The 12017-nt window shown below is 41.3% G+C and overlaps 1 protein-coding gene across 17 annotated transcripts in view; it reads right to left on the minus strand.

Moving 5' to 3' along the window:
* Positions 1–1821: 1821 nt before the first annotated feature.
* The window catches only part of dab2ipb (DAB2 interacting protein b), a 127422-nt gene continuing 117226 nt past the window's right edge, over positions 1822–12017 (minus strand). For all 17 annotated transcript variants that reach the window (XM_067483611.1, XM_067483610.1, XM_067483612.1 and 14 more), the window contains 3 exons: positions 9499–9701; positions 9304–9391; positions 1822–5554 (listed from right to left, as the gene is read on the minus strand). In XM_067483611.1, coding sequence (XP_067339712.1) covers positions 5387–5554; positions 9304–9391; positions 9499–9701 — 459 coding nt within the window. In that variant the 3' untranslated portion in view covers positions 1822–5386. The remainder of the gene's footprint in view (positions 5555–9303; positions 9392–9498; positions 9702–12017) is intronic.

A 12017-nucleotide genomic window follows, 5' to 3' on the forward strand; every position in this document is an offset into this window, starting at 1 on the left:
TGTCATTTTGCTCTGGGCATGAAGTCACCATGCCGTCAACAAGTGGCTTTTTTTTTTGCCTGTGATACTTTAAAGCCAAAGTATTGGGTAGTGTTAAGACTAGTAGCCTGTTTTCTTACTCTGATGTCCTAAATGCCTGTCTCTGCCCCGGGGAGCCTGTTCCACTTGGCCGGAGAGTTAAGTGAGCCTCACAGGGCGCAATTAACAGTACAAGAGCTTTGCTTTGAAATACACAAGGACCTACTGTTAATGAGGACTTCTTTCCCCGTTAGAGCACATTGTGTACTGTACTTTCATAATGCATTTGGCCTGACTTTGAGAGAGAGATTTTGCTACAAAATCCCCTCCATTTTGTTGCTAAGGCCATTCTGGCTTTCTCCTAGCTGCTGTGGGGAATAACAATCAGGCAGTATGTAGGTCAGCTGCTCTCAGAGTAGGTGCTGCTACAAACAGGGCCCTTCCCATGATAGTCTCCTGTCCTCATGTTTGTGTCTTAGGCTTGTCCCCCCCCCCCCCATCCAAGATGCAACGAAACAACGTGAGGAGAGAGGAATGGAAGAAACGCTTCTCAAAAGTAAAGGGATTTAAGATTAATATTGTGTGACCCTTCAAACCAAAGCTTGTAAAGTCTCTGCTCAGGCTCATGATGATATCCTCTGCCACCGAGGCTTCGTTATTACACACAGATGTGCCACAGAATTGACACCAACTGGTTGTTTTAATATAAAAGTATAATTTCTAAATTTAAAATATGATCAAATAAGTGATGCATCATTAGGGGTTAACCACCTGTCAGCTCGTAAATTGTTACTGTACATGTTTTGGCATAATTACCATAATCACAATTATTTAAAATACATGGTTTTCTTAAGTAAAGTACAAAAGTAAATGTACTCTTAAGTAAAATGTAGATAATCTGCCTCGTACTTTTACTTGATTTGAAGTGGTACTTGGTAATAGAGGCCAACACTTTTACACTTCTACTTGAGTTTGTGTACTTCTACCTCCTTTGCACACAGTGCATCACATTTTGCTGTTTAGCTGCAGTCTGCTCAGAGTGGCCATGCTGACCCTTGACCATGATATTATGAAGACCACCAGTGGTAATGTGGCTGATCAATGTATGTTAGGTCCGACCTTTTTCGATAATCCGTCAATTTATTATTCAGGACACATGGGTTTGACACGCTACTGCTGCCCTGCCTAGAGCAACTTTAGAAACTGATGGTTATCAGTTTGTGAGGCCTCCCAAACTCAAGATGTTATTACTGAAAGCTCAAGTTTTTTTTGGTGACGCTCCAATAAAACGCAGCAACGGACTCTAAGTCATGATGCAGGTTAAAATGAGAAAATGAAACAGAGAGAAAAAAAAATAAAAAATTCTGATGAAGATAATTTTTAATCAGACCTTAGATTAAAACAGATCTAACAGTAAACCACAACATGATATTACAGCTGAGATGAATATGGGATTTGTCACGGCAAACGTGTGCTATCAGATCAGAGCAATGAGCTACAGCATCTAATCACTAACGCATCACCGATAAAGGGGTGTGATGTGCCAGTGAAAGACTTCCACAATGGAGGGTCCTGTTTCTCGGCCCTGTTTCTCCTCAATCAACATGTCCTTAAATATGGCAGATAGGAAACAATTTCCGGTTCGGCCGAAGAGTGAGAAACCGAGAAATAAGGCCACAACATGGCTTCTTTGATAGCTGCTTATCTATCTAGAGCTGACTGAGTATTAATGAACATGTGATTCATCACTGAAATTCTTCATGATGACACTGTGAGCATGGCAATGATACAAAGGGACGACAATTTAAAATAGCTAAATAAAACTTTAATAGGTCTAGTTGCAAATGTACATAAATTGCACAGCCACATTTTGTCAACACAAATTCCTCTGTACATTATTGTTTTGTCACTCGTCAAAGGAAGCAAAATCCAGCAAATACTTTATACTTTCAACATACAAAAGTATTTTCTACAAGATCATAGAAAACATACAACATCTTTCACTTTTATTTATAGCTTTATATTTTGACGGCTCTTTAGTTAGACTGGCTTAACTCTGTGACGTGAAATGAGGGTTTTGTGAGGTGGGGAAATGGATGGAGTCAATGAACTGCTAAGGTAAACTGGAAACCGAAAAAAGAAACTTCTACTTGAAGTGTAGATCTACGCTACAGATTGGCAGAAATGACAGCCTGATTGATTTACTTGTTATTGTACACTACAGATTAAAGCCAGACTTTTGCTAAAGGCCAATTCCAAACGACTGGCTCAGTTCAATGCTTAACACAGGGCCCTAAAGAATTCAGCTGAAATGCTCTGGTAGTTGTAGCAGCAACCAATTTAAATCATAAAGTGAATGAATTAATGTGCATTATCAAATTCTGCATATTTTCCACCAAAGCAATTGGTCCTAATAGGACAAGCTGTTAAAGCTGTACTGTTAGCATCAGCACTACCGAAAACACAGTAGCATTTAGCTGAATGGTTAAATTGTGTTGGAAACTGAAATGAGCTGAAATAATAACGTCGAGCTACGACAACAATTGCACAAATTTGGCAACAAAATTAAAGTAATATGAGTTTATTAGCTGTAATTTGCCTCCCGCCACAAACTGCTGGCATAAGCTCTGAATGTTCAGCAAAGTGCATTAGTAGTTTACATTTGAAATAAACAGTGGTTTAGCACTTTGCAACATTTCTAAGCAAAATTCTAAATAGAATTTGAGCTAAAATGCCAAGCTATTGTAACGGTAGCACACCTGGAGTCATAAAGTCACTAAACTCAATACACGAGTCCTTTTTTCGGCAACCAGTCAGATCAAGTGATGCCTTAAAAGAAAAAAAACAAAAAAAGTGTAAAATTACTCTGTGTGTTTTGTTTTATGAAAAGCGACAGACTCCCTTCTCTGTATTGTACAATAACTATTGCAGGTCCAGATTCCTGGTATATGAGGAGGAGAAAAGGGATGATTTAGATTCTTACTGTTTTGCTATCAGAGGCTTCTTTATTCTGAGGCTCAAATGTTTATCTGATCTACGTTTGGAAATGACCTATACCCAAAAAGACCCATCCCTTCCTTCAGCTTTTAACTTCGCTGCAGTTTAGACAACTAAGGAAGCGCTGTGCTACAAAAACAATGCAACTTATAAACACCAGCCACTGAACGTAAAAGTGCATAGAGCTGGACTAATGAGAAATACAGGATCGTGCTTGTGAATCTCATCGAGCCTGGACTCAGATTGGCCTGAAACCAACAAGGCATCTCCCTGACTTCCCACGAGTCGAACTCCTACCTAATATAATTTTTTTTGGCTAGTGATATTACACTCTAAATACAAAAAAACGATAGCTTGAACAGGGAGAACACTGAAAAGTTAATTTAATGGAATAGTTCTACCCGATGAGAACAGATGACTGAGCTAATTTGTATTTACAATATCCATAATGATACAGCAGAGTTTGAGCACAAGATACATTTACAAAAAGCTCTGTTAACGATAGGTAAAAATAGCGATTATTTACACTTTCCCAGGCTTTCCACCCTCGATACACTCAATAATCATATATTCACTGCATTTATGTGCAGCAAGCCATTCAATTCATCATCACCTTTCAATTGGCACCAAAAAAATAGAAAAAAAAAAAAATTATACCGACGCTACCATTGGCTCAAGAGCGAGGATGAAGCATGCAGAGCCTCACACTTGATGGATATATTCTGTTGCAGGTAAGAAAAATGAACAGCAAAATAGATCAAACACAGATGAGATGGGCCGTAGCAATGACAGCAATGACAGGGGAGACTGTTAAGACCCAACTGTGACTTAGCATCTCCGCATTCAGGAGACCGGACAAGGAAAAAGCAGGAAAGAGAGGGTGTCACTAAGATAGTCACAGTTTGGATGCAGCATACCTCATTACCATGGACAAACAAAGCAGTGAAGAGAGAAAATGCTGTAACCAAGGAGGCCATTATAACAATGGCTCACCAGTCCAGTGTATAGTATGAGAGACCGTGTTTAAACACGTCTCTCAAAAGCTCTTGTGCTACTAGAGAAAGAGGAAAATGCACACTGTATGACAGAACCACACTCCCAATTCTGGGCTTTTGGTTCATTTGCGTCTCCAGGACCAGTGATAAGCACCAGAAGAAGAAGAACCGATCACTTGACCGTGTGCAAGCTACGCTGGGGTTGTTGGCACTGCTGTGCTGCGCGCACTGCGTGTAAAGGGTTAAGCATCGTGGGGGATTCGAAGTATGACAGAGGTGACGGTGCTTATCACTGCTCGGCGTGATTTCCTCCTCCAGGGCTCGAAAGCAAGCTACACACTACAGTCGTTCATCGTTAGAGAAGAAAAATAAAACTAGATCTCACTCCTAAATAAAGGGCTGCTCTAATATTTGAGATTATCAAATATAGGTTTATGTGTATGTGTATACTCTCTAGAAGAAGAAAAGAAATGCATACATCTATATTAAATTTCATCAATATAGTATCACATAGAATTTATTTACTTTAATGTTCATAATGCATTTAGGTGTGTACGTTTTTTTTTTAAATCCTTTACAAATCCACAGTATAAGATGTGCCTTTTTTGCAGTAATAGGGGAGCTGTGGGGTAAAGTTGAGGTGTGTTCCTTACTTAAGGCGTTTCATGTTCCAATAGATTTTTCACAAAGTGCACTACACTGGGATGGATGAGGGAAGCTCAGGAACACACCCAACCAGAGAAGAGCAAAATAAAGATTGTTTCGGACTGAAAACATCTTTTTCATAAGCTCCTATTTGGTTCTTTATAAACAATGACCTTCAAATAAAGCATCAGAACGCAGTCCTCTCAGGACAACTAGAGTGATCATCTTCAATGTGTCTTATTGTTTTTAACTGGGTCCCCTTGGCTGTCAAGAGGAAGAAGGACAAAGAGAGAGAGAGAGGAGGAGAGGAGGGTTGCTAGGGTGACAGTGTCTGGCAGCTGTCACTGTGTGTAGTTATATAGTGGTTTGTCCCAGGCATAGGGAGGGTCTTGAAATGTCCCAGCAACTGCATACTTCCACTGGGGAAAGTCTTTGATTGATGGAAAGCTATGAGTTTCATATGTACAAGCTCTGAACCGCCTCCTATGGCCGTCACCTTCATGATGAAGGCTGTCCGGCGATTTGTCCATCACTCTGATGACCTGCCTTTTCTGGCTGGTGCCTCAGAGCGACGTCCTCCCTCCTACGCCGCGTCCAGTAAGTAGATTTGTCCTCCAAAATGTACGGTCTGCTTGTAAAAACACATACACCCTCACGGTCTCTTCGAACAGGCACGCATCCAGGCATGCACGTAAACGTCCTCTCTTTTATTAACTGTACACACGTCAGGCTTAACAGTTGCTGCTGTTCCTGAACTCTCCGTTCTCAGTAATCTGCAGTTTGGTGGGGTTAGTGGGGGAGATACCGTTGCGTGTCTGCATGCTGTAGCGTTCCTTCAGCTGGGTCAAAGCGCTCATCAGGCGGGCGTTGGCTGCATCCAACGATACTATGCGCTTCTCCTGCAAACAAACACAGTTAGTGAAAATTACTGAAGGGCCTCAAGGAAGGACAGACAGAGGCTATGGGGGAGACTCACACGTTTTTTTCTTCAACTCTTATTTGTCTGTGTCTCAGTTGAGCGTTTAAAGTCACAAAAATATGTCAAACATGTTCCTTTAAACCCAATGAAACGGGGGGCAGGATTGGATAACTAATGCTGTCTGTGCGTTCACACCGCCAGCGACAGCTGCCATTAATTGTCAGTGGAACCCAGTGTTGCTCGGTGCAAACTGCTCTGCGAGACAGAGACAAAAGGAGCCCAGTGACACCGTCACTGCCGGTGGAGTTCAGCGACAGGAGCCAATCCGCCAATCAGCCAATCCGTTTTGTTTCTAGCAGAGACTGAGTTAACCGACCCATCCTGAAAGGATTGTCAACAAAAAAAGGAAAATAATAATAATATTTACATGCCATAGTAAGCATGTTTCCCAGGACGGAAAAACAGATTGCAGATGTCGCTGATGTGTTTACTGGTGTGTCTGCGGATGGTGGACAAATGGCAAAACAACCGTCCATTTATAACACTGTATGTAAATAAGCGTCCACAACGCAACCACAGACTTGCAGCTTGGCCACGGCCAAGATATTTGTTATTGGTAGTGTGAGAGAAGACGATGCAGAGGACAGGGTTAGATGGAAGGAGATGATTCGCTATGGTGACCCCTGAAGGGAACAGCCCAAAGGAAAAAAGCAGTGTGAACATACCGTAAGGCTACATATTCTGCTCTGCTTGTGGTGGTATGTCACAAAAATGTCGAGAGCAAAGACTCAGCATAAAACATTCATCAGTATTGGTAAATCAAGACTAGAAATAATTAGCAAACTTTAAAAAGAGTTTGATGTTGGGGAGGTTGTAAAAAAGATTTTTTTTGAAGAGCCTTTTCCTTTCGGCTGTTCCCTTTCAGGTGTCGCCACAGTGAATCATGTGGCTCCATCTAACCTTGTCCTCCGCATCCTTTCTCTCACACCAACTAACTTCATGTCCTCTCTCACTTCATCCATAAATCTCCTCTTTGATCTTCCTCTAGACCTCCTGCCTGGCAGCATCCTTCTACCAATATATTCACAGTTTCTCCTCTGAACATGTCCAAACCGCCTCAATCTGGCCTCTGACTTTATATCAAACACATCTAACATGATCTGTCCCTCTGATGTCCTCATTCCTGATCCTGTCCATCCTCGTCACTCCCAAAGAGAACCTCAACATCTCAAGCTCTGCTACCTCCAGCTCTGCCTCCTGTCTTTTCTTCAGTGCCACTGTCTCTAAGCCGAACAACATCTCTGGTCTCACCACCGTCTTGAACACCTTTCCTTTCATTCTCGCTGATACTCTTATCACACAACACACCTGACACTTTTCTCCACCCGTTCCAACCTGCGTGCACTCGCCTCTTCACCTCTTTTCCACACTCTCCGTTGCTCTGAACCGTTGACCCTAAGTGCTTAAAGTCCTGCACCTTCTTCACCTCTGCTTCCTGTAACCTCACTGTTCCACCTGGGTCCCTCTCATTCACACACATGTATTGTGTCTTGCTGCGGCTAAGCTTCATTCCTCTGTTTTCCAGAGCAGACCTCCATCTCTCTAGATTTTCCTCCACCTGCTCCCTGCTGTCGCTACAGATTACAATGTCATCTGCAAACATCATAGTCCATGGAGATTCCTGTCTTACCTCATCTGTCAACCTGTCCATCACCAGAGCAAACAAGAAGGGGCTCAGAGCTGATCCTTGATGCAGACCCACCTCCACCTTGAACTCCTCTGTCACACCTACAGCACCTCACCACGCTCTTACAGCTCTCATACATGTCCTGCACCACTCTAACATACTTCTCTGCCACTCCAGACGTACTCATACAATACCACAGCTCCTCATACACTTTCTCTAAATCTTTGAAGACACAATGCAACTCCCTCTGACCCTCTCTGTACTTCTCCATCAGCAGCCACAAAGCAAATACTGCATCTGTTGGACTCTTTCTAGGCATGAAACCATATTGCTGCTCACAAATGTTCACCTCTGCCCTTAGCTGAGCTTCCACTACTCTTTCCCACAACTTCATTGTGTGGTTCATCAGTTTTATTCCTCTGTAGTTGCCACAGCTCTGCACATCTCCCTTGTTCTTAAAAAGGCACCAGTACACTTCTCCTCCAGTCCTCTGGCATCCTCTCGCTCTCCAAGATCTTGTTAAACAAACTAGTCAGAAACTCTACTGCCACCTCTCCTAGACACTTCCATACCTACACAGGTCTTTCATCAGGACCATCTGCCTCTCCACTCTTCATCCTCTTCAACTTCCTCCTCACTACACTCTTACTAATCTTTGCTACTTCCTGCTTCACACCAGTCACCTCTTTTAGGACTCTAAAATGTCAGGCAGCCAAGCTCATGTACAGAATAACACAAATGTGATGTTAATTGGTGCAGTAGAAAATGTTTTACAATAATAAAACCAGCAAAAATGAACTTGGATAAAGGGATTATAATTTCTATTATACAATCAACAAAGTATCTGACGTATCTGGCCCACAAGTAAACCGAGTTTCTCCATAAATTGGCACTGCATGTGTTGGCACTGCATCTGTTTTTATAAGTTCTCTCGTGTAAATTGTAGAAGGGACGGCTCGAACGCCGAAGTGAGCTTATCTCCCTCTCTTTATAATGAGCTTTTTTTATTTTCATTCTCTCTGTTTACTGAGGGAGACAAGCCATTGCCCCACTGTGGTGTGTTTGCAGATGCAGTGTCTCATTTCTGCAAGTGTCAAGGAAAAGAATCATCTACACCTGCCTGGGCTTGTGTAAGTGGTAGGTTGCACTATAGCTGTTTTAGCCCCTTGTTTTGTTGTAAAGACACTGACACTAATCCCCACAGATGCATATATATGCTTAATAGTGTGTCTAAATGTATATATTTCAATTCAATTCAACTTTATTTAAATAGTGCCAATCCACAGCAAAGTCATCTCATTTTGCACTTTACATAACAAAGTCCAGAATATACAAGTATGTATAGGCAAGCCAACAATTCCCCCTTGAGCAAGCCCTAGGCAACAGTGGAGAGGAAAAAGTCCCTTTAACGGGAGAAACCTCCAGCAGAACCAGGCTCAGGGTGGGCGGCCATCTGCCTTGATCGGTTGGGGTGAGTGGAAAGTAAAGAGAGAAAAAACAGAGCAACAAAAAGCAACAACAAAACATTGTGTGGGTTGGTAGGACCAGTAGCTGCACACTGGAAAACACACAGCTCCAAAGCCGGGGACAGCAGCAGAAAGGGACAGAGAAAGGGGGACAGAGAGGGAGAAGCACAACCACGAGAGAGAGAAGACACACAGCTAATAGGATACGGCGGTGAAAAATAAATGTCTAAATTGCAAACTTAAACATTTAACACTGCGTAATCTACTTAATTTAACCTTACAAGAAATCAACATTAAGTATTCATTTGCAGCAATTTCCTCTAAAGCAACATATTGTTTTTTTTAGCAAGGACTTTAACTCGGGTTTATATGAATAAGACCCACAACCGTTTACATTCGAGCTAGATGTTAACAAAAGTCAAGAACTTTGTAGATGTATGTTTTATAAGAAAGAATAGGAGGGAGCTGAGAAATTCTGCTCAGCCATTGAAGCTTGTCAATACTAGAGGAGAGACAGCTATGAATTAAACATTTCTCTGTATTTTAGTAATCAGTATGTGTAAGAACCAAACTGACCTGTGCATCGATGATCTTCTGTTTAGAGTCTACAACCGCCTGCATGTCTGAATGATCCTTCTTTAGTTCCTCTTCCACTGACATTAACCTGAAAATGGAAACAAGAGCAGGCTGTGTTAATGGGGGAAATTTTAATTGAATCTCAGTAACAGACGTGATGTACCAAGCGATTCGTCAGCTTCTTCTTCTCCCTACCTGCTGATAATACCCTTCATCTGGAGGTCCTTGTCGTCCTGCTGTCTGCGCAGGCGCTCCTCCGACTCCTCCAGTCTGGCCTGGTATTCCATCAGTACCTTCTGAGCCTGTTCGTCCTGACCCTTCAGGCGCGCCTCATACTCTTCTAGCTTCTGCACGGACGCCCGCAGCTTCTCCTGCAGCACTGCGATCTCCTGCTGGTACTAAACAAAGCAGCGCGGGAATGAGCTGATTCTCATCATCACCGTCGTTATCGTCATCATCATCAACAACAACTAAATCAGCGGGAGCCCTCTCCTCTTCTACCATTGTTGACAAGTAAGAAGAAAAAAAAGTTTAATCTAACCTGGGAATATGTCCTTTTGTTTCTGAGAGCGATTGTAATTTCGGTCTCAGAGAATTACATGGTTAATGGCACTTTAAACTAGAACTGTACAGCTGTACAACAAAACTTCATCATCATAAAATCTTTTAACGCTTATTCCAATAAACCTTTGTCTTTCTAATGAACCAGTATTTCTACTTGCATCGAGGAGTTAGAAATTATTACTAAAAAAAAAGTGTCAAATTCAACCATTTCCTGAATCAGATTTTGGGAAAATGACACAAACGACCTGTTAAGAGGTTAAACGGGCAAAAACTAAAAAGAAAAAGAAAGGAATGCGAAAAGACGAGGAGGAGGTGAGAAAGGATGGATTCAACCAGTGGAATAAGAGTCTCGTCTGTGAAATAGACGAAATAGAAATAAATTTCTCCCTGACCTCTCATTGGACCTTAGAGAGACTTTTGAAAGACTTTTTTTTTTTTTTTTCAAGATGAAGGGAGAAACCAATGGAGAAATTAAATCCCTTCAGGCTAAAAAAGCCAGAACGCTATCATAACGTTTTCTGTAACATTTAAGGATATTGTGTTCAGTCAGTGTGTTACTGAAAGATTATTGAGAGTAACACTAAGAGCTACTTAAGCATAATTGTGCTTTGCACTAAATGAATACTGTACTGTATATAGGCCATTTTACAGAAACCAACTACAACTAAAATTTTAATAAAAAATAAATGTCACCCAATTTGCCAATCTTCCGTATATTAAATTTGCTTTGCTTGAATAAATCAGTCTTTGCAAAATGTAGACAAACTGCCATATCCTGGGAAGGCTAATCCTAAATTATGATTATTCTCTTGTTCTTTCTGGCTAACTGTCAACCAGTGAGATCAGTCCCTCATCATGGCTGAATGTAAAACATTTTTTATTTGAACAATAGACTAAACAACACAGCAAATGACCAGTTTGTCTAGGTATTATATCCAAGCACAAACTAGCTCATTATTCAGCAAGCCCCCTGAACGATGAGATTCAATTACGCATGATGGGGATGCTGCTGGAATCATTTGCCTTTCGTAGTCACCTTCTGCTTATTTCCCCCCATCGCTCTCCTGTCTACCACTGGGGCATTTTCTCCATCACCCCCACCCTCTTCCCAGGAGGAATGCTGACCTATAGATTTATCTTATCAGCTGCTCTGCCCTTTCTCCGCTCCTCTCTCTATGTCTCAAATATCCTCATGTTCTCGTCAGCAGATCCCCTGAGAACAAATGACATCTACTGTGGCTGTAACTGCCTTTGTACTGTCCCCCAGTCCCTGTACCGGTCTCCCTCGAATGTGCAACACGTCGACTCTGCACCGTAGCCTTGACATCTTTGCCTGTGTCCTCTACTATCACCTGAAACATAGCAAACCAACTCAAAGGAAATAACTACCAACCAGTCAGTGTGTTTCTCTCATCCACGGTTTGAAATGTACAAATAAATAATAGATCTACATGAATTAAGTTTCATTCTGCTGCATTATGATGTAAGACATCGAGATATCTTAAAACCTGAAAAGCTTATTTTAGCATAACCTTAATATGGTCTTGAATATTTAGCATGATAAAAGTTAACTGAGATACTGTATAAAAATCAAAATCATGTGTTTTTATGGTAATAAACCTTTTTTTGCCTGATAACAAAAGCTAACTGTATCAGCTGTGTTAGCTGGAAGACGACCTGAACTAGGCTTAAAGAACTTTGATTTTTTTTGTTTTGTTCCTTTATTCCTGTCGAAGGAGGTTGAAGTTTTTGTGTCTGTGTTTGTATATTATTTTCTCTTTGAGCAGAGAGCAGCTCCCTCTGGGATTAATAAAGTTCACAGAATCTTGAAATTTTAAATACTTTATGAGGCTCACAACTGAATGATAAAAAGAGATATCAAAATAGATTTGGGCCACTATAGGTATAACATACACGCATGATCAATGAGCTCAAAGTTGAACCTTTTTTTAAAAATCTCATTTCTTGTGAATATATTTTATACATGTGTTGTGCTAATTTATAGTAAAGCACTGGAAACCATAACATTGAACCTATGCTAAACTGGAAATAAAGAATTTGAAAAGAGATAAATAAGGTGCATCCCTGATTTGCCCACCTGTGTTTTGACATACACTGTGGAAAAATACATGCTTACAAATCCGGTGGTG

Source organism: Channa argus, chromosome 18, assembly GCF_033026475.1.
Source record: "Channa argus isolate prfri chromosome 18, Channa argus male v1.0, whole genome shotgun sequence".
Classification (NCBI taxonomy): Eukaryota; Metazoa; Chordata; class Actinopteri; order Anabantiformes; family Channidae; genus Channa; species Channa argus.